The sequence below is a fragment of the Heterodontus francisci genome, chromosome 30 (genome assembly GCF_036365525.1).
Source record: "Heterodontus francisci isolate sHetFra1 chromosome 30, sHetFra1.hap1, whole genome shotgun sequence".
Lineage (NCBI taxonomy): Eukaryota > Metazoa > Chordata > Chondrichthyes > Heterodontiformes > Heterodontidae > Heterodontus > Heterodontus francisci.
Genome location: NC_090400.1, coordinates 34,877,818 through 34,901,047, shown reverse-complemented (window position 1 = coordinate 34,901,047; position 23,230 = coordinate 34,877,818). Strand labels below are relative to the sequence as shown.

Below are 23,230 nucleotides of genomic sequence, written 5' to 3'. Positions count from 1 at the left end.
GGGGTTACAGCTTGAACATGCAGGAGAACTTGCCTTAGACAATATTGGGAATTTGCAGACCCCAAGTTTCACCAACAACCACATGTTTACCGAGATGCACATCCCCATTTGACAACGCATAACCATCCCAGACAAGACTTTGAAAAATTAAATCAGCTATTGTTGTTGTAGACAAAAACCAAACAATTCTAAGGGTAATGAGTGAATTTGGGGAGTGAATGAGAATGATTGTGTTTTCCTCTTCTTTTCCACCCCTTTAATGAAATGCACCCATCATCGTATTTCATTCTGCATGGGACGGAGGTGTCAGGAAAACCCAATATGCCAAATGGGAAATACTGATTTCATTAGTTGGAAACTGACATTAGACTTTTAACGGGGACAAAGCCCTACAGTGATTTAAAAAAAACTAGCATCCAAGATGGCCACTGCCATTTACATCTGAAATACCAGGAGATTGAACTGGATACAAAAAGTCTAACAAGAAGCCCAGCCAGAACAGCTTGCTCTAAGTGATTGATTTACCTGAAATGACTTCATTAACACGACAGTCAAGGCCATCCTCACATATTGACTTTAAAAGAACCAACCCAGTCCAAGTGTGAATGGACATCCTGGGGCATGTGGAACCATGAATTTCATTAGAAGATTCCAGAAAAAAACACATTAGAAACAAAGGGGATTGAGAGAACCATGTGACTGCCTATTCATCTCTAAAGAAACTTAGAGGCTTTGTGACGCAGACAGAAGACCAGCAGTAACTGAGTATGCAATAGCTGAAAGCTACCTGCCACCCTTTCCCCCTCTCTTTCTCCCCAGAAAACATCAAGTTTGAAAACAGTCTGAGACTGGGGGATCATCCAAGCCTACAGACTGCTACAGCCAGCAACCGGGGAAGAGAGCCAACTACAGATTCTGCCTTCAGGAAAACCCTGAGTAAAGCAAGCCAGCCAAAATACATTTTGACTAACCAAGAACGTGAAGAATACAGCTTCAGCTGCGGACTACAGGATCATCCACTTTACAAACTGTATTTAAATTACTTTTATTCTGCACTTTAATCCAACCACCAAATCTATTTGCAGTCTTCACTTCGTTGGTTATGTGATACACTATTGCCACTTCTGAACAAAGGAACTCCAATGTGTGATCTTTATATACAGCTCAGTGGAGAAGGATCATCAGTTGCATGCACTGTAATCCTAAGAGATGTCCTGAGATTTTTCACTTGGGGATTGAAAGAATGTGCATACAGGAGGTAATCCCAGAATTGTGTCTGGTTTGATAATGTTAACCAGGGAGTTAAGTACTTCCTTTGGTTAAAAGGGGAAAATGAGAAAGGTGGGTCTCTGGAAGTTCCACTTTCTTGTCTGATACAATTTTCACCAAGCCGTGAGGCTCTGTGGACACATACCTTGTTAAGGCATTTTAAAAGGGGCATTATGCTGCTTCACAGGAATACTGTGGAAGAACAGCCCCTTGCAGTTATATAACTCAAACAGCATAAAAAAAATCACGGGGTGTTTCACAAAAATTGGTGAAAAGTCACAAAAGGGGAAATTAGCAGGGCTGACCAAGCTGATCAAGCAGGTGGGTGGTAAGGAATCTTAAAGAAGAGAGGTGGAGGGATTTAGGGATGGAATTCTGTGGCATGGGCCCTTGGCCACCAATGATGGGGTGAAAGGAGAGGAGGGAGGGGAATTGCACAAGGTTCCAGAGTTAAGAGAAACTGAAAGATGTGTGGTTGGAAAGGAGAAGAGCATGTAGGTGGTGAGTGCTACAAAACATGGTCAGAGTGGCCTGTAATTGATACAGTGGTGGCATAGAGGCCAGCGTGATGGTATGGTTGAGGGGTTGTTGAAAATGGTTAGGAGAATTTATTTTTAATTCATTCATGGGATATGGGCATTGCTGGCTAGGCCATCATTTGTTGCCCATCCCTAATTGCCCTTGAAAAGATGGTGGTGAGCTGCCTTCTTGAACCGCTGCAGTCCATGTGGGGTAGGTACATCCACAGTGCTGTTAGGAAGGAAGTTCCTGGATTTTGACCCTGCAACAGTGAAGGAACAGCAATATAGTTCCAAGTCAGCGTGGTGTGTAACTTGGAGGGGAACTTGCAGGTGTTGTTCCCATGTATCTGCTGCCCTTGTCCTTCTAGGTGGTAGAGATTGCGGGTTTGGAAGGTGCTGTCTTGGCCATGGTGCGTTGTTGCAGTGCATCTTGCAGATAGTATACACTGCTGCCACTGTGCGTCGGTGGTGGAGGGGGTGAATGTTTGTGGTTGGGGTTCCAATCAAGCGGCTGCTTTGTCCTGGATGGTGTCGAGCTTCTGGAGTGTTGTTAGAGCTGCACCTATCCAGGCAAGTGGAGAGTATTCCATCACACTCCTGACTTGTGCCTTGAAGATGGTGAACAGGCTTTGGGGAGTCAGGAGGTGATAACTCGCCTCAGGATTCCTAGCCTCTGACCTGCTCTTGTAGCCACGGTATTTATATGGTTACTCCACTTCAGTGGTAACCCCCAGGATGTTGACAGTGGGGGATTCAGCGATTGTAATGCCACTAAATGTCAAGGGGAGATGGTTAGATTCTCTCTTGTTGGAGATGGTCATTGCCTGACACTTGTGTGGCTCGAATGTTACTTGCCACTTATCAACCCAAGCCGAGATGTTGTCCAGGTCTTACTGCATTTCTACACGGACTGCTTCAGTATCTGAGGAGTCGCAAATGGTGCTGAACGTTGTGCAATCATCAGCGAACATCCCCACTTCTGACCTTATGATTGAAGGAAGGTCATTGATGAAGCAGCTGAAGATGGTTGGGCCTAGGACACTACCCTGAGGAACCCCTGCAGTGATGTCCTGGAGACGAGATGATTGACCCCCAACAACTACAACCATCTTCCTTTGTGCTAGGTACGGCGCCAGCCAGCAGGAGATTTTCCCCCTGATTCCCATTGACTTCAGTTTTGCTAGGGATCCTTGATGCCATACTTGGTCAAATGCTGACTTGATGTCAAGGGCAGTCACTCTCACCACACCACTTGAGTTCAGCCCTTTAGTCCATGTTTGAACCAAGGCTCCAATGAGGTCAGGAGCTGAGTGGCCCTGGCGGAACCCAAACTGAGTGTCACTGAGCAGGTTATTGCTCATCAAGTGCTGCTTGATAGAACTGTCGACGACCCCTTCCATCACTTTACTGATGATTGAGAGAAGACTGATGGGGCAGTAATTGGCCGGGTTGGACTTGTCCTGTTTTTTGTGCACAGGACATATCTGGGCAATTTTTGGCATTGCCGGGTAAATGCCAGTGTTGCAGCTGTACTACTGGAACAGCTTGGCTAGGGGTGTGGCAAGTTCTAGAGCATAGGTCTTCGGTACTATTGCCGGAATGTTGTCTGGGCCCATAGCCGTTGCAGTATTCAGTGCCTTCAGTCATTTCTTGATATCACGTGGCTAAAGACTGGCATCTGTGATTCTGGGTACTTCAGGAGGAGGCTGAGATGGATCGTGAACTTTGCACTTCTGGCTGAAGATTTTTGCAAATACCTGAGCCTTATCTTTTGCAGTGATATACTGGGCTCCCCCATCACTGAGGATGGGAATATTTGTGGTGCCACCTCCTTCAGTTAGTTGTTTAATTGTCCACCACCATTCACGACTGGATATGGCATGATTGTAGATCTGATCCAGTGGTTATGGGATCGCTTAGCTCTGTCTATTGCATGCTGCTTGCGCTGTTTGGCACGCAAGTAGTCCTGGGTTGTAGCTTCACCAGGTTGACATCTCATTTTGAGGTATGTCTGGTGCTGCTCCTGGCATACCCTCCTGCACTTTACGTTGAACCCAGGTTGACCCCTGGCTTGATGGTAATGGTAGACTGGGGGATATGCTGGGCCATGAGGTTACAGATCGTGGTTGAGTACAATTCTGTTGCTGCTGATGGCTCACAGCGCCTCATGGATGCCCAGTTTTGCATTGCTAGATCTGTTCTAGCACAGTGGTAGTGCTACACAACACGATGGAGGGTATCCTCAATGTGAAGGTGGGACTTTGTCTCCGCAAGGTCTGTGCGGTGGTCACTCCTACCAATACTGTCATGGACAGATGCATCTACGGCAGGCAGATTGATGAGGACGAAGTCAAGTATATTTTTACCGTGTAGCAGCTATGTCCTTTAGGACTCGGCCAGTTCGGTCAGTCATGGTGGTACCGAGCTACTCTTGGTGATGGACGTTGAAGTCCCTCACCCAGAGTGCATTCTGTGTCCTTGCTACCCTCCAAATGCTGTTCAACATGGAGGACTACTGATTCTTCAGCTGAGGGAGGGTGGTAGGTGGTAATCAGCAGGAGGTTTCCTTGCCCATGTCTGACCTGATGCCATGAGACGTCATGGGGTCTCGAGTCTATGTTGAGGTTCCCAGGGCAACTCCCTCCTGATTTGTATACCACTGTGCCGCCACCTCTGCTTCGTCTGTCCTGTCGGTGGGACAGGACGTGCCTGGAGATGGTGATAGCGGTGTCTGGGACACTGTTGGTAAGGTATGATACAGTGAGTATGACTATGTCAGGCTGTTCCGTGACTAGTCTGTGGGACAGCTCTCCCAACTTTGGCACAAGCTCCCAGATCTTGGTTACGAGTACTTTGTAGGGTTGACAGGGTTGTTTGCCATTGTCGTTTCCAGTGCCTAGGTTGATGCCGGGTGGTCTGTTCGGTTTCATTCCTTATTGACTTCGTAGCGGTTAGATCCAACTGAGTGGCTTGCTAGGCCATTTCAGAGGGCAGTTAAGAGTTAACCACATTACTGTGGGCTGGAGTCACTTGTAGGCCAGACCAGGTAAGGACGGCAGATTTCCTTCCCTAAAGGACATTAGTGAACCAGATGGGTTTTTACAACAATCGACAATGGCCATCATTAGTTTAGCTTTTAACTCCAGATTTATTTATTGAATTCAGGTTTCACCTTCTGCCATGGAGGGATTTGAACCCATGTCCCCAGAGCAATACCCTGGGTCTTTGGGTTAGTAGTCCAGTTACAATACCACTACCACTGCGCCGCTGCCTTAGGGAGGCACTTCCGTTAGGAGGGTTTTGAGCACTGAGAAGAAAGGACTAGGGGAACTGAGGTGGACATTGACAATTCATCCACAGTGATTTCATTCAGTGTAGAAGCTGAGGGAGGAAAGAAGAAAGGATATCTCTGGGGAGGAGAGGTGTGAAGGGTGAAACCAGCTGAGGTGTTCAAAGGAGGAGAAGGTACTATATTAGGGGCCAATAAACAAAGGTGTGATTTAGTGATCCACTCGTTTTGGTGGGACAGATGATGGGAAGTATAGCCAGCCTTTATTGAGGGACCGCAAATGTGCTGTGCTTGAGGTCTTCCCTCAGTTAAATGCTGCATTCGTTCCTAGATTTGTTGAGAAGATTTCGGGGACATGCACTTTTCCAACTTTAATTTATTGCATTTGTTAAAATTTTTGAAGTTACTACAACCACTTTTGGTGACCGTTTTAATATTAAATACAGAGACTGTTAACTTAACTTCCAAAGGATATTTTGAAAGTAATTAAAATAGACTTTTAGGCAAAAACCTAATTATAGAAAAGCCACAGGCAAGTCGGTAGAGGGGAGAAAATGGAAGTATCGAAATTGCCAGTAGCAAACGGAACTTTAGTTCTAAAAAAACATTGGTAGAGAAGGAATGTTACTTTCCTGAGGCTTGCTAGTGAATGGAATTTTTGAGACACTGTATAATTGTTCTGGTGAGCCATGATTTCTCTGTGGCAATAGCTGAGGAACTTCCCCCTTTGATTAGCTGTCAACAGTTTCCCATGCAATGAGTAAGCAGAAGACCCTATCTACTTCCCCAGCCACTTTTACATGCACTCTTTATCTCCCTCTTTGCACCCTTACTGTTTGTTAGGTGTTTAACTATATTCGGGTGGTGGGTATTAAAATATTAGAGGAGGACAGAACAGGAAAAAATGTAGGTGCAGAAAGACTAGTAGTAGTTGAGTGCGTGGTAAAGTGAGAGTTGGATTGAGTTGGGGACAAAGCAGTGAAAAAAGTTACAGGATGCAGAAAGTTTTGTGAATGCAAAAGAAATTGGAGAATGTAGGAAGAAGAAAGTTAAGATAGTAATAAAATTAGTGTGAAGGTATGGCATACAGTTTTCAAGTAAATTTAAACATTCTGGAGGGAAGTCTTTGGGGTTTGGGAGTATTGAGTGAGTTGTGGTTGGAGTGGAAATGACCAGGCATCTTGGTGGTGAGAAGTTGGTGCTGGGATGTTGGAGTTGTGAGGCTTATCAGTAGAGCTGACGTTGCAATGAACGCCAGGAAAGAACTTGTGGGATGTGGTCATACTGATATCCCCAATATTCCCTCATCCTGGCACAGGAAGGACACACGTGTGAGGAGGTAGGTGGGGAAGGGGAGTGGCTTAAGCTGCCTAAGTACAGGGAAGCCCCAGAGTATATACGACATGGGAAGATAGTCTTGGTTTGCAGTTTGTTACCTCCAGACTTGGTTGTTGTAACGCATTCCTGGCCAGCCTCCCACATGCTACTCTCTGTAAACTTGGTCATCCAAAACCCTGCTGCCTGTGTCCTAACTTGCGCCAAGTCCTGTTCACCCAGCACCGCTGTGTTCGCTGACCTATGCTGGCTAGTGAAACAATGTCTCGCTTTTAAAATTCTCATCATTTGTTTTCAATTCTCCATGGCCCAGCCCTTACAACCCTCAGATATCTGAGCTTCTCCGATTTTTAATTGTTCCACCATTGGTGGCTGTGCCTTCAGCTGCCTTCGCCCTAAGCTCTGGAACCCCCTCCCTAAACCTCTCCACCTCTCTCCCTCATTTTTCTCTTTTAAGACACTCATTAAAATTTTGACAAAGCTTTTGGTCATATATCCTAATATCAATTTATGTGACTTGGTGTCATATTTTATAATGCCTCTGTGAAGCGCTTTGGATTTGAAGGCACAAATAGAGGTAAATGCGTATGATTTAATTGCCATTACAGAGACGTGATTACAGGGTGACCAAGAGTGGGAATTGAATATTCAAGGATATTTGTCATTTAGAAAGGATAGGCATAAAGGGGTCGCACTCTTAATAAGGGATGAGATCGGTATTTAGTGAGAGAGGATCTTCAATCGAAGGATCAAGATGTAGGATCAGTTTGGATAGAGCAAGGGGCAGCAAACATTGGTGGGAGTTGTTTATATGCCACCAACAGTAGTGGTAATATCGGGCATGGTATAAATCTGGTAATTAGCGGTGCATGTAACATTGGTAATACAGTAATAATGGGTGACTTCAATTTACATATAGACTGGGTAAACTTAATCAGCACTAATGGTGTGGAGGATGTGTTTCTGGAGCAGTACATTGAAGAACCAACTAGGGATCGTGCTACTTTAGATTTAGTATTATGTAATGAAAAAGGTCTAAATAATAACCTTGCTGTAAAGGAGCCTTTGGGAAATAGTGACCATAATATGATCGAATTTTACATTAAGTTTGAAAGTGATATTGTTCATTCTGAAACTAGGGTCTTAAATCTGAACAAAGCAAACTATGAAGGTATGGGGGCAAGTTGGCAATGCTGGATTGGAAAAATACGCTAAAAGATTTGACGGTAGACAGGCAATATTTAAAGAAGTATTACATGGTCTGCAACAATTATACATTCCTCTAAGACACAAAAACCCAACAGGAAAGGTGAATGGCTAACAAAAGAAGTTAAAGATTGCATTCGAACAAAGGAAGTGACTTATCAGGTTGCCCGAAAAAGTGTTAAGCCTGAGGATTGGGAGCAATTTAGAATCCAGCAAAGGATGACCAAAAAACTAATAAAGGGAAAAGAGAATAGGAATGCAAGTTAGTGAGAAACATAAAGGCAGATTATATAAGCTCCTTTAGGTATGTGAAAAGGAAAAGATCAGCAAGGACAAGTGTGGGTCCATTACAGGCAGAGACAGGAGAATTTATAATTGAGAAGAGGGAAATGGCGGAGAAACAAAACAATTACTTTGTATCTGTCTTCACGGAGGAAGATGCAGGAAATCTCCCAGAAATACTAGGGAACCAAGGGACTTGTGCAAATGAGGAACTGAAAGAAATTAGTATTAATAAAGATGTGGTACTCAAAAAAAAAAAAAAAATTAATTGGGGATTGAAAGTTGATAAATCCTGAACCAGATGAGCCACATCCCTGATTTTGAAGGAGGTGGCTCTAGAGATTGAGGATGCATTGGTGGTTATCTTTCAAAATTCTATAGATTCTGGAAAGGTTCCTTCAGACTGGAAAGGAGCAAATGTAACTCCACCATTTAAGGAAGGAGGGAGAGAGAAAATGGGGAACTACAGACCCATAGTTTGACATTAAATGTAGGGAAAATGTTAGAATCCATTATAAAGGATGTGAAATAAAAGCAAGAAATGCTGGAACCACTCAGCAGGTCTGGCAGCATCTGTGGAAAGAGAAGCAGAGTTAACGTTTCGGGTCAGTGACCCTTCGGAACTGACAAATATTAAAAATTTCACAGGTTATAAGCAAGTGAGGTGGGGGTGGGGCAAGGCATTGCCCTGAGGAATGAACCAGAGTCAAGCTGCCTGGTTTAAATTTCAAACTAAGCTTGACCAGTATCTGTCAGTCACCATAAACTGGTGCATTCTCTGTGGCAATGGCTCTACCAATCGGAGTCCACTTGCCAACCAATCTGCATTCTCTTCTCATACAGTATAAATTTGTTGCTTCCCCTTACATTGATATTCTTGCTGATTGTCCTGATGAGTGCAAGATGAAAAGCTTCGGCAAAATGTCTGTTTTCAGCAATACTAATCCAAATATATAATTGCAAATAAGCAAATTGCATTACAATCATGCCACATTGCACTAACATACTGTCAAGTTCTGAGTTTGTCTGAATTCTGTCTTTTCGCCGTGTATCCTTCAATGCAATTCAGTTTTATAAACTTTAGTAAAGACTTCATTAGTTTAATGTTAGAAATATTGTGGATGATAAAGCAAACTCTGAGCTAACTTGATAGAGCGAAGAAATGATTAAGTGCCCTTTAAGCTTTTCATTGTGCCAAAGGGAAAAAATTGATGCTGCAGTGTGAGGGCTCACAATTGAAGTCACATAACAAGACTCTTATTATTTAGTGGTGCACCATGTTTCTTTTGTTCGTTCTTTCTTTTGGGCCTCCTTATCTCGAAAGACAATGGATACGCGCCTGGAGGTGGTCAGTGGTTTGTGAAGCAGCGCCTGGAGTGGCTATAAAAACCAATTCTAGAGTGACAGGCTCTTCCACAGGTGCTGCAGAGAAATTTGTTTGTCGGGGCTGTTGCACAGTTGGCTCTCCCCTTGCGCCTCTGTCTTTTTTCCTGCCAACTACGAAGTCTCTTCGACTCGCCACATTTTAGCCCTGTCTTTTATGGCTGCCCGCCAGCCCTGGCGAACGCTGGCAACTGGCTCCCACGACTTGTGATCAATGTCACAGGATTTCATGTCGCGTTTGCAGACGTCTTTAAAGCGGAGACATGGACAGCCGGTGGGTCTGATACCAGTGGCGAGCTCGCTGTACAATGTGTCTTTGGGGATCCTGCCATCTTCCATGCGGCTCACATGGCCAAGCCATCTCAAGCGCCGCTGACTCAGTAGTGTGTACAAGCTGGGGATGTTGGCCGCCGAGAGGACTTCTGTGTTGGAGATACGGTCCTGCCACCTGATGCCAAGATTCTCCGGAGGCAGCGAAGATGGAATGAATTGAGACGTCGCTCTTGGCTGGCATACGTTGTGCAGGCCTCGCTGCCATAGAGCAAGGTACTGAGGACACAGGCCTGATACACTCTGACTTTAGTGTTCCGTGTAAGTGCGCCATTTTCCCGCACTCTCTTGGCCAGTCTGGACATAGCAGTGGAAGCCTTACCCATGCGCTTGTTGATTTCTGCATCGAGAGACAGGTTACTGGTGATAGTTGAGCCTAGGTAGGTGAACTCTTGAACCACTTCCAGAGCGTGGTCGCCAATATTGATGGATGGAGCATTTCTGACGTCCTGCCCCATGATGTTCGTTTTCTTGAGGCTGATGGTTAGGCCAAATTCATTGCAGGCAGCCACAAACCTGTCGATGAGACTCTGCAGGCACTCTTCAGTGTGAGATGTTAAAGCAGCATCATCAGCAAAGAGGAGTTCCCTGATGAGGACTTTCCATACTTTGGACTTCGCTCTTAGACGGGCAAGATTGAAGAACCTGCCCCCTGATCTTGTGTGGAGGAAAATTCCTTCTTCAGAGGACTTGAACGCATGTGAAAGCAGCAGGGAGAAGAAAATCCCAAAAAAAGTGTGGGTGCGAGAACACAGCCCTGTTTCACGCCACACAGGATAGGAAAGGGGTCTGATGAGGAGCCACCATGTTGAATTGTGCCTTTCATATTGTCATGGAATGAGGTGATGATACTTAGTAGCTTTGGTGGACATCCGATCTTTTCTAGTAGTCTGAAGAGACCACGTCTGCTGACGAGGTCAAAGGCTTTGGTGAGATCACTGAAAGCAATGTAGAGGGGCATCTGTTGTTCACGGCATTTCCCCTGTATCTGATGAAGGGAGAACAGCATGTCAACGGTTGATCTCTCTGCACGAAAGCCACACTCTGCCTCAGGGTAGACGCGCTCGGCCAGCTTCTGGAGCCTGTTCAGTGCGACTCGAGCAAAGACTTTCCCCACTATGCTGAGCAGGGAGATTCCATGGTCGTTGTTGCAGTCACCGCGGTCACCTTTGTTTTTATAGAGGGTGATGATATTGGCATCGCGCATGTCCCTCGTCCCAGCACAGGCGAAGCAGTTCATGTAGTGCTGAGTATATAGCAGGCTTGGCACTCTTGATTATTTCAGGGGTAATGCTGTCCTTCCCAGGGGCTTTTCCGCTGGCTAGAGAATCAATGGCATTACTGAGTTCCGATTTGGTTGGCTGTATGTCCAGCTCATCCATGACTGGTAGAGGCTGGGCTGCATTGAAGGCAGTCTCAGTGACAGCATTCTCCCTGGAGTACAGTTCTAGGTAGTGCTCAACCCAGCGGTCCATTTGTTTGCGTTGGTAAGTGATTATGTCCCCTGATTTAGATTTGAGGGGGGCGATCTTCTTGATGGTTGGCCCAAGAGCTCTCTTCATGCCATCATACATTCCTCTGATGTTTCTGGTGTCTGAGGCCAGCTGAATATGACTGCATAGGTGTTGCCAGTCGTCGTTTGCGCAGCGCCTGGCTGTTCTTTGTGCAGTGCTTCTGGCTGCTTTAAGTGCTGCGGATGTTAAATCGCTGGGAGCTTTCTTGTAGTTCAACAGTGCAATGCGCTTAGCGGCTATGACAGGTTCCAGCTCTTCATTGAGATTGAAACCAGTCTGCATTTCTCTTTGCACTTTTGCCGTAGGTGGTCAAAGCTGACTCATAGATGGCGTCTCTGATGTGGGCCCACTTGGTCTCCATCCCCTGTGGGAGGGTTTTGAATGGCTGTTACAAGTAAATTTAGAAATTTTTGTAACAGCTGTGGGTGAGAAATTCTGCTCGTGTTGATGCGCGGGTGGCCCTTCTGCTTGGAATGATGCAACTTCTTTGGTCTGAGTCTAACCTTGCTGCACACCAGGGAGTGGTCGGTGTCGCAGTCCGCACTGTGGAAGCTGCGTGTGATTTGAACACTGTTTAAGGCGGCTCGCCTTGTGACAATGAGGTCTAGCTGGTGCCAACGACGCGATCTTGGGTGCCTCCATGAAACCTGGTGACAGGGTTTAGTGTGAAAGAACGAGTTGGTGATGCAGAGGTTATGATAGGTACACAACTCAAGCAGTCTCTGCCCGTTCTCATTCATCCTTCCAACGCCATAGCGCCCAAGGCAGGCGGGCCATGAGTCATGGTCGGCCCCAACCCTGGCACTGAAGTCCCCCAGCAGGAATAGGTGTTCGGTGTTGGGGATGCTGCTAATGATATGGAGTTGCTCGTAGAACTGATCTTTAGCTTCAGGTGGGGAGCCGTGTTGGAGCATAGATGCTGAGTAGGTGTAGTGGACCAGAGGTGGTGAGCAGTCGGATGGACAGTATGCTTTCCGAGCCATTTGAGGGAGGCTCTATCATGCTGAGCAAGGAGTTTCTGATGGCGAAGCCCACTCCATGCTGTCTTGGTTCTTCAGGATGCCTGCCCTGCCAGAAGAAGGTGTAGTCTTGCTCTGCTAGAGATCCACTCGCGGGGAGGCAAGTCTCCTGAAGTGCTGCAATGTCTACATTGAGTCTACTGAGCTCGTTGTTAATGATGGCGGTCTTCCGAGAATCGTTGATTTGTGTAAGGTCTTCCGACAGGCCAGGACACACAGTTCTGACGTTCCAGCTTGCAAAGCGAAGGGCTGGTACCTTCTTTCCTTTTTTCATGTTAATACACTGTATTGTGACAACAAGTAACAGGACATTTTGTCTGATTCCTGGTCTGAGGGCCATTTGGGAGTATGGTGCTCTTCTAAAGGAGAGAAAATAGGAATGCTTAATGAACTCCCACGCTTTCCCTGACAACCGAGTCAGCAGCAGTAGTGCCACGTAGGGACATGTTGTAGTCATGCTGCTTGAACTGGTTTCTAGTGCAGGGGTACATGTAGAAAATGGTCTATAAAGATACTAGACGATTATGGTATAACCTTCCAGTGTTTATACATAAAGACAATAGAGATGTGTGCCTGGCAATCCTGTCTATTTTGGCACTAGGAAAGGAGAATGTTGTAATAGAGTTGGAGGAGGAGGGGTTGGAAAGCAGTGATTTACTTTCATTAAGAATATCTAACTTTGAACATGATGTAAATTATTGTATTTTTTTTGGGGGGAGCGGTGGGGTACATCCTTTTTGTGCTGCAGGTATTTAGAGGATTGCAATGGGCAGCATACCAACAGAGTACTGGTCCAATTAATACATTTTGCACCTTCATAGTAAAGGCCTGCTCGGGTCTGCCAAAACAAAAACCCGACCCGAGCCCAATAGAACCACATCCGACCCAAGCCCAACCTGGCCCGAGTCCTTCTGATTTTTTCCCGCGCCCGGCCCGACCCGACCCGAACATCAGTTAATTTACCTTCTGTTTTTCACTTTGCTGATCTACACAAGCTTAAAATAACTAACAAAACCACCTTTCTAGTCCAAAAATTAAATTAACATTGGAGCCACTTACCTGTGATCGAGCGTGTCCGAGCCCGAATGCTGGACCCGGAAGTGCAACCCAACCCGACACGTCGTCTGGTCCCGTCGGGTTTGGGTTGGGTAGCTGGCCTTTGCTTCATAGCATTAAGGCTTGCACTCCTTTTCTATTGTAGTCCTTCAGTATATGAAGTTTCCAAACATTTTGTAAGTTATCAAGTAAAATATAACTAAGAAATGGAATATAGCTTTACTTGTGGAATATTATCTGAACTGACATTCCATCCTTATTCATTGTGAAATAATAGGACACCAGTGCTACATGATATGCTTTTCTATATTCTTTCACTACCTACTATTTGTGGTACTTATTGTGCCAATTGTTACATGATTATTATACCATTAGAGGTACATCATGCAGTGTTTGTTTCTGCATTGTTAAATCTTTAAAAGGACCCAGAGTTTAAATTGTGAAGCTTTGTCAGTACTGTACTTGCTGGTGTTTTGGAATTTTGTCAATAGATGTCCTTATTAGTAAATGCTGTATTACAGCATAATTTAAGATTTTTAAAATTCATTTCTAGGATATGGGCATCAACAGCAAAGTTGCCATTTATTGCCCATCTCAAGTTGCCTTTGAGAATGTTGTAGTGAGCCTTCTTGAACAACTCCAGTCATTGGGATGAAGCTACTCCAACAATGTTGTTAATAGAAAGCTCCAGAATTTTGACACACCAACTGGTTTCTGTTCCTTAAAAATATATGTCCGTCAAGAAGACTTGGAGGGGAACTTGGGGGTGATGGTGTTTCCATGCACCTGCTGCTCTGGTCTTTTAGGTGGTGGGGATTGCAAGTTTGGGAGGTGTTGCAGGAGAAGCTGTCGTGACTTTACAGTTCATCCTGTTAATACACACTTGTACCTTTTTAGGTGATGGTGAGGCTTTGGGAAGTCAGGAGATGCTCCACACAACAGAATACTCAGCCTCTCAATTTTTGTAGTAGCTACACATTTATATGATAGGTCTAGTTGAGTTTCTGGTCCATGGTGATCCCTAAAGGGTTGATGGTGGGGGATTCGGTGATGGTAATGCTACTCAATGTGGTTACGCTCTCTTATAAGTGGTCATTACCTGGCACTTGAGGTGTGACTTTCCAACAAAAGAGAATCTAACCATCTCCCCTTGATATTCAATGGACTACCATTGTCAAGTCCCCACCATGGACATACCATTGACTAGAAACTAAACTGGATCAGCCATACAAATACTGTAGGTACAAGAGCGGGTCAGAGGCTGGGAATTCTGTAGTGAGTAACTCCTCTCCTGATTCCCCAAAGCCTTTCCAACATCTACAAGTCAGAGGTGTGATGGAATACTCCCTACTTGCCTGGATGAGTGTAGCTGCAACAACACACAAGAAGCTCAGCACTATCCAAGACAAAGCAACCCACTTGATCGGCACCCCATTTACCACCTTCAACAGTCATTGCCTCCACAACTGGCGCACAGTTGCAGCAGTGTGTACCATCTACAAGATGCACTGCAGCAACTCGCCAAGGCTTCTCAATAGCACCTTCCAAACTGGCAATTCCTACCATCTAGAAAAACAAGGACGGCAGGCATATGCGAACACCACCATCTGCAAGTTCCCCTCCAAGTTACACACCATCCTGACTTGGGACTATAACTCTGTTGCTTCAATGTCTCTGGGTCAAAATCCTGGAACTCCCTTCCGAATGCCACTGTGGGTGTACCTACACCACATGGACTGCAGCGGTTCAAGAAGGCAGCTCACCACCACTTTCTACGGCCAATTAGGCATGGTTAACAAATGCTGATCTTGACTGGGACACCCACATTCCATGAACACATTTAAAACAAAAGTTACTTGCCACTTAAAAGTCCAAGCTGGATGTTGACCAGGTCTTGTTGCATGCGAACATGAATGGTTTCATTTTCAGAGCAATGGTGAATAGAGCTGAGCACTCATCAGCAAACAGCCCTACCTCTGATCTTATGATTAAGGGAAGGTTATAGATGAAAAAGCTAAAGATAGTTGAGCCTAGAAAGCTGCCCCAAGGAACTCCTGTAGCGATGTCCTAGGCTGAGCTGATTGACCTCCAACAGCAAATACCATTTCCCTTTGTAGGTATGATTCCAGCCACTGGAGAGTTATTGCCCTCGTCCCCATTGATTTCAATTCCTTGGTGTTGTACTCAATCAATTACTGTGTTGATGTTGAGAGCAGTCAATATCATCTTGCCTCAGGAATTCCGCTCTTTTGTCCATGTTTGACCCATGGCTATAATGTGGTTTGGAACCAAATGGTCTTGGTGGATCCCACACTGAGCATTGGTTGGCATCCTTCCATCTACAAAAGATGATGGACATGCAGCAAACAGTCCATTTAGGTGGGGTGTCTTTTCTCATGGTGCACTTTTGCTGATGGCTGTGAAGGCCAATCCTTGAGAAGCAGGTGTTCTGCCACAAGTGCTGCACGTGAAGTTGCCAAGTGATGCTGTGAGTTGTTTTTGACGTTGGCGCCTGTTGCCAAGCCGCTGTAGCAACTGGTCATCTTGGCAGTGCAGACTAGTCTCAGGATGTCGTCATTTCCATCTTTCGCCAGCTAGTGACTCCCAAGTGCGATAGGGCCTTCATGTCATGCTTGCAAGCATCCTTGAAGCAGAGCTTTGGACTGGCCACTGGTCGTCTAGCCCTAGCTACCTCACCATACAGAAGGTCCTTGGGTATGTGACTGCCTTACATCCTGTGGGCATGTCTGATCCACCAAAGCTGCCTCTATTTGATTAGTGCCAACACACTTGGGAGCTCTGCCTTTGAGTGGATGCCACAGTTGTGATTTTTTTCCTGCCAGGATATACCAAAAATGCGCTGCAGACAGCCAAGGTGGAAATTATTGAGCTGCTTTTCCTGGTAGGTGTAAGTTGCCCATGTTTCATTGCCATACAGCAAGGTGCTGAGAACACAGGCCTTATAAATCATCAGTGCGTTTGCTGACAACACCACCAGTAGGTGGTGCTGCAGTGGCATATGCCCAAATGCAGCCTGTGCCACTAAAGGGCGGCGCAGTGGTTAGCACCGCAGCCTCACAGCTCCAGCGACCCGGCTTCAATTCTGGGTACTGCCTGTGTGGAGTTTGCAAGTTCTCCGTGTCTGCGTGGGTTTCCTCCGGGTGCTCCGGTTTCCTCCCACATGCCAAAGACTTGCAGGTTGATAGGTTAATTGGCCATTATAAATTGCCCCTAGTATAGGCCGGTGGTAGGGAAACATAGAGACAGGTGGGGATATGGTAGGAATATGGGATTAGTGTAGGATTAGTATAAATGGGTGGTTGATGGTCGGCACAGACTTGGTAGGCCGAAGGGCCTGTTTCAGTGCTGTATCTCTAAACTAAACTATACTTGCAGGTTGATAAGTAAATTGGCCATTGTAAATTGCCCCTAGTGTAGGTAGGTGGTAGGAGAAAGGTGTGGGTGTGGTAAGGAATATGGGGTTAATGTAGGATTAGTATAAATGGGTGGTTGTTGGTCGGCACAGACTCGGTGGGCCGAAGGGCCTGTTTCTGAAGTGCTGTATCTCTAAATAAATAAAATGTCAAAGTCTGCGACGTCAGGCAGCTGCCAGGATTAAAGATGGCGCTGCTCAAATAATCACACGATGGCAACCTAAACACGTGGCAGCACACAATGGCCGGGGAGGGGGGAGAACGAATGGTCGGGGTGGGGGTGCAGCGAGTGGTCCGGGGAGGGGTGGGCAGCGAGCAGGCGGGGGTCGGGAGGGGGTGGCGGGGGGAGAGGAGGAGAGCGCGCCTGCCACCAGCAAGGTCTTCGGCCGCTCTCTTCCGCCCCCCACCCCCACCCCTGCTCTCTCTTCCTGTCCTCCCCCTCCCCACACCCTGCCCCCAACCACGGCTCTCTCTCCACACCCCCCACCACGGCTCTCTCTTTCTCAACCCCCACCACCACCACCCCGGCTCTCTCTTCCTCTCCTCCACCCCCAAACCACAGCTCTCTCTCCCCTACCGCCCCACCATGGCTCTCTATTCCTCCCCCCCCCACCCCTGCTCTCTCTTCCTCTCCCCTCCCCCACCCCACCCCTACTCTCTCTTCTTCTTTCCCCACTCCTGCTCTCTTTCCTCACTCCCCAGACCCTTGCTCTCTCCAGCCGGGAGCCCTCCACCATCTGCCCGTGTTGCGATGACGTCATCTGCGCATGCGCCAACCCCATCTGCCTGCGTTACGCGATGACGTCATTTGTGCAAGTGCCAACCTGGCCTGGCATTGAGGAATGCAGCGCATGTGCAGAGGGTAGGAACCAATCTGCGCATGTGCGCAGATTGGAGCAGTTGGATTCCGTAAGCTGCCGGCTGCGATGTCAGCAATCACTTTGTAAATCATCAGTTTGGTCCTGAGGGTCAGCTTAGTGTTTCCCATGCATGTTTCACGATTCTGCCCAAGGTTGGGAGCTGCTTTTCCCTGTGTGTGTATGGAGCTCTGCGTCAAGGGACTGAGCATTGGTGAACAGGTTATTAGTGAGTAAGTGCTGCTTAATAGTGCTATTGATGACTCTTTCCATATCTACCTTGTTTGAGAATCGGCTGATGGGGCAGTAATTGGCTGGGTCCTTTTTGTGGACAGATCATATTTGGACAATTTTCCGCCTTTCATGGCTAACTCTGGAGCACAGGTTTTCAGCATTGCAGACAGGATGTTGTCAGGGCCTGTGTCCTTTTCTGTGACTAATGCAGTCAGCTGTTTTCTTGATTATCTGTGGCGTTCTTGGCATCTGTAATAGGACTGAAAGGGATCTTTCACTTGGCACTTCTGTTCAACATAAAGCTGGGTGATATTTGACTAAGGAGTTATTGGCAAGTTTAGATTTACCAAGTGTTAATTGATACTTCTCATCAAATATTGAATTTCATTGTCAGATTAATAGTGGAATATTCTATTTTGATGGGATAACTCTGTAAACAGGACATGATTCTGCCCAATATAAAAGCAAAATACTGCGGATGCTGGAAATCTGAAATAAAAACAAGAAATGCTGGAACCACTCAGCAGGTCTGGCAGCATCTGTGGAAAGAGAAGCAGAGTTAACGTTTCGGGTCAGTGACCCTTCTTCGGAACTGATAAATGATTCTGCCCCATGTTTTAAGTTTGCTTTCCACCCGCTTACCTAGAATAATCAAACGACCTTTTCCACAGGACTTTGCAAATCCCATGATCTGTAATTATTTGACACGTGCATTTAATGAGTGGTTTTATAGAGCAACAGTCTAACTCTGAAGCATTTATCGAGTGAAAGTTCCTTCTCCCATAGAATATTGTACTTTGCTTGCTACTGCAGTCAAGCAATAGTGTGTTTAACAATTGTGCATGCTTGCTGGTATTTGTCAGCCAAAACACTGCCATCTGGTGAATTATGTAGCTTGTATTGATGTCCACCATAATTGTGCTTTAACAGCATTCTTGTAAAGTACCATATGTTGTATTGCTGCCCAAGCACGTACTGGTGGTTTTAAAAGAATTTTATCCCATCGGCTACTGTAGAGCACAATTTGGATGGACAATAGCTTCAATCTATAAACTAAAACATATAATTGTCATGACTATGGTACTTTAAAGGCAAACCAAGAATTAATTTTTCATAATTTAATTTACATAATTTAATTTTATGTAGTAGATGATGGGTTAGATTTTTATAAAAGAGTACATTGAGATTATGTAAACATTTGGAGGAAAATCTGTAAGGTCAGGAAATAATGGTATAAAATATCAAATTTTTGATTTTTTTTCCCCCGCTGTAGGTTATTTATCATTCATTTGGTGGAACTTCAAAAGGTCTTCATTTTAATAACCTGATAGTGGGGCTGGTCCTCCTGACGAGGGGAAGGGATGAAGAAAAAGCAAAGTGTAAGTATTTCATAATTATTGCCATGTTTAAGGAAAATATCAGTTAATAGTTTTAAAAACTACTGTGGTAAAGCTGGTACTTGATTGGAATTGTTCCCTGGTATAACATGAAAGTTTATAATTTTTGTAAGCAGTGTAAAACTGCTAAATAGAAATTTAGTACTTTAAAGGATTGAATATCCAGCGTGGTTTTGGATTAACATGAACAGTCTATAGATCATTTATATAGCAATAAATAACCAGCTATCAATATTCAGCTTTCAGCCCATCTTTCCTACTTGCACAACCAGCTCCAAATTTGCCAGTTGTACTCTTTGCTAGGAAATAATCTTGGAAGAGGATTGCATTGTACATTACTGCGATTGTCACTGGGGCCTTGGAGTTTGGATCTACTATGGAACTCAGACATGTCTCATTGGAGGTCAGATGATCTAATTCCAAGGCACTACGATTTGGCACAAAGACACAAGTTGTTAAATGGCATAGCTTTTAAGAGGACATGTTTAACGGCTTGAGTCTGTGCCGACATTGGAAAGCCTGTAATTTAAAAGTATACAGCACGAAGTAGCAGTTTGACCACTGATATCTGCCATTAGTTCGATCGTGTATGCAAATACTACTTGATTAAGGACTCGCATTCCAATTTGCTGAGTCCATGGTGTTGCTATTTTTACCTTGTCACCTGGTGTTGGCACATGAGGGACATTCCATTGTAGTCTGATGAAATGTGCTTTGGAAGTGTTGCCACTTGGAATTTAAATTTTTTTCTAAAGATTTTTTCATCAACTCTTTCAACCTATTGATTGTGAGTGTTTTATCCACATTTCAGTTTGAAAAGTTTGCAATCCATTTGTGTTGGCGATAGATGAGCATTATCTCAGGCCTCATTTCTCTATCCTGTGAAACATTGGCTGGAATTTTATGGTGGGCGGACGGGAGCCCGCCTCCGACATAAAAGTCGGTGGCGAACCTGCTTCCGCCTCGCCTGGAGATCCGCTCCGTATATTACAGGTCCCCAGGCTTTAAATGTTACGAGGCGGGACTTCTACCCACTTGAGGAAGGAAGTCCTGCCTCATTGAGCTGCCAGCCGATCAGCGGGCGGGCAGCTCTTAGTCCCAGTAGCGCCACTGGGAACAGTGGCCATTGCTGGGACTGCAGCCCTGCGTGCACAGAAGATGCCTGGAAGGCAAGGTAAGTTGTGGTTGCCTCGCCGGGGGTAATCGGCCAGGCCCCAGTGAGGTAAGGGTGGTCGTTTGGGAGGACGGGGGCGTGTTGGGCCTTGGGGGTGGTTGGGGTAGCAGGGGCAGCCCTCCATCGGGCCGGACGAAGGCCCTTGAGTGGCTGTTGAGTGGCCACTTAAGGGCCTTGATTGGCCTGGAGCAGGCGGGCAGTTTTTGCCCCCCTTACGTAAAGGGGGGTGGAGGCGGGAGCGGGTCGGGAAAGCCTCCCGCTCCACCCCCTGCCACCATCCGGCTTGTTGGCGTGGCATAAAATTCTGGCCAGTGTATCTGAGCCATTTTCTTTTTAGCCTTGGGAAAACACTTTTCTTTCCATTCAATGAATCTTGGTATACAAAGAACAAAGAAAATTACAGCACAGGAACAGGCCCTTCGGCCCTCCAAGCCTGCGCCGATCCAGATCCTCTATCTAAACATGTCGCCTATTTTCTGAGGGTCTGTATCTCTTTGCTTCCTGCCCATTCATGTATCTGTCTAGATCCATCTTAAAAGACGCTATCGTGCCCGCGTCTACCACCTCCGCTGGCAACGCGTTCCAGGCACCCACCACCCTCTGCGTAAAGAACTTTCCACGCATATCCCCCCTAAACTTTTCCCCTCTCACTTTGAACTCGTGACCCCTAGTAATTGAATCCCCCACTCTGGGAAAAAGCTTCTTGCTATCCACCCTGTCTATACCTCTCATGATTTTGTGCACCTCAATCAGGTCCCCCCTCAACCTCCGTCTTTCTAATGAAAATAATCCTAATCTACTCAACCTCTCTTCATAGCTAGTGCCCTCCATACCAGGCAACATCCTGGTGAACCTCCTCTGCACTCTCTCCAAAGCATCTACATCCTTTTGGTAATGTGGCGACCAGAACTGCACGCAGTATTCCAAATGTGGCCGAACCAAAGTCTTATGCAACTGTAACATGACCTGCCAACCCTTGTACTCAATACCCCGTCCGATGAAGGAAAGCATGCCGTATGCCTTCTTGACCACTCTATTGACCTGCGTTGCCACCTTCAGGGAACAATGGACCTGAACACCCAAATCTCTCTGTACATCAATTTTCCCCAGGACTTTTCCATTTACTGTATAGTTCACTCTTGAATTGGATCTTCCAAAATGCATCACCTCGCATTTGCCCTGATTGAACTCCATCTGCCATTTCTCTGCCCAACTCTCCAATCTATCTATATTCTGCTGTATTCTCTGACAGTCCCCTTCACTATCTGCTACTCCACCAATCTTAGTGTCGTCTGCAAACTTGCTAATCAGACCACCTATACTTTCCTCCAAATCATTTATGTATATCACAAACAACAGTGGTCCCAGCACGGATCCCTGTGGAACACCACTGGTCACACGTCTCCATTTTGAGAAACTCCCTTCCACTGCTACTCTCTGTCTCCTGTTGCCCAGCCAGTTCTTTATCCATCTAGCTAGTACACCCTGGACCCCATGCGACTTCACTTTCTCCATCAGCCTACCATGGGGAACCTTATCAAACGCCTTACTGAAGTCCATGTATATGACATCTACAGCCCTTCCCTCATCAATCGACTTTGTCACTTCCTCAAAGAATTCTATTAAGTTGGTAAGACATGACCTTCCCTGCACAAAACCATGTTGCCTATCACTGATAAGCCCATTTTCTTCCAAATGGGAATAGATCCTATCCCTCAGTAACTTCTCCAGCAGCTTCCCTACCACTGACGTCAGGCTCACCGGTCTATAATTACCTGGATTATCCCTGCTACCCTTCTTAAACAATGGGACAACATTAGCAATTCTCCAGTTCTCCAGGACCTCACCCGTGTTTAAGGATGCTGCAAAGATATCTGTTAAGGCCCCAGCTATTTCCTCTCTCGCTTCCCTCAGTAACCTGGGATAAATCCCATCCAGACCTGGGGACTTGTCCACCTTAATGCCTTTTAGAATACCCAACACTTCCTCCCTCCTTATGCTGACTTGACCTAGAGTAATCAAACATCTGTCCCTAACCTTAACATCCGTCATGTCCCTCTCCTTGGTGAATACCGATGCAAAGTACTCGTTTAGAATCTCACCCATTTTCTCTGACTCCACACATAACTTTGTCCTTTGTCCTTGAGTGGGCCAATCCTTTCTCTAGTTACCCTCTTGCTCCTTATATATGAATAAAAGGCTTTGGGATTTTCCTTAACCCTGTTTGCTAAAGATATTTCATGACCCCTTTTAGCCCTCTTAATTCCTCGTTTCAGATTGGTCCTACATTCCCGATATTCTTTCAAAGCTTCGTCTTTCTTCAGCCTCCTAGACCTTATGTATGCTTCCTTTTTCCTCTTAGCTAGCCTCACAATTTCACCTGTCACCCATGGTTCCCTAATCTTGCCATTTCTATCCCTCATTTTCACAGGAACATGTCTCTCCTGCACGCTAATCAACCTCTCTTTAAAAGCCTCCCACATATCAAATGTGGATTTACCTTCAAACAGTTGCTCCCAATCTACATTCCCCAGCTCCTGCCGAATTTTGGTATAGTTGGCCTTCCCCCAATTTAGCACTCTTCCTTTAGGACCACTCTCGTCTTTGTCCATGAGTATTCTAAAACTTACAGAATTGTGATCACTATTCCCAAAGTAGTCCCCTACTGAAACTTCAACCACCTGGCCGGGCTCATTCCCCAACACCAGGTCCAGTATGGCCCCTTCCCGAGTTGGACTATTTACATACTGCTCTAGAAACCCTCCTGGATGCTCCTTACAAATTCTGCTCCATCTAGACCTCTAACACTAAGTGAATCCCAGTCAATGTTGGGAAAATTAAAATCTCCTATCACCACCACCCTGTTGCTCCTACGTGCATCAAGTATCTGTCCTTTGTGTAGATAGGGCAAAAAGATATTCACCAATATA

At 45.8% G+C, this 23,230-nt stretch overlaps 1 protein-coding gene across 3 annotated transcripts in view; it reads left to right on the top strand.

Annotated features, from left to right (window-relative positions):
• usp32 (ubiquitin specific peptidase 32) overlaps positions 1-23,230 on the top strand; it is a 257,320-nt gene that overhangs the window by 73,909 nt on the left and 160,181 nt on the right. For all 3 annotated transcript variants that reach the window (XM_068010358.1, XM_068010356.1, XM_068010355.1), the window contains exon 3: positions 19,003-19,108. In XM_068010358.1, the coding sequence (XP_067866459.1) occupies positions 19,003-19,108 (106 nt within the window). The remainder of the gene's footprint in view (positions 1-19,002; positions 19,109-23,230) is intronic.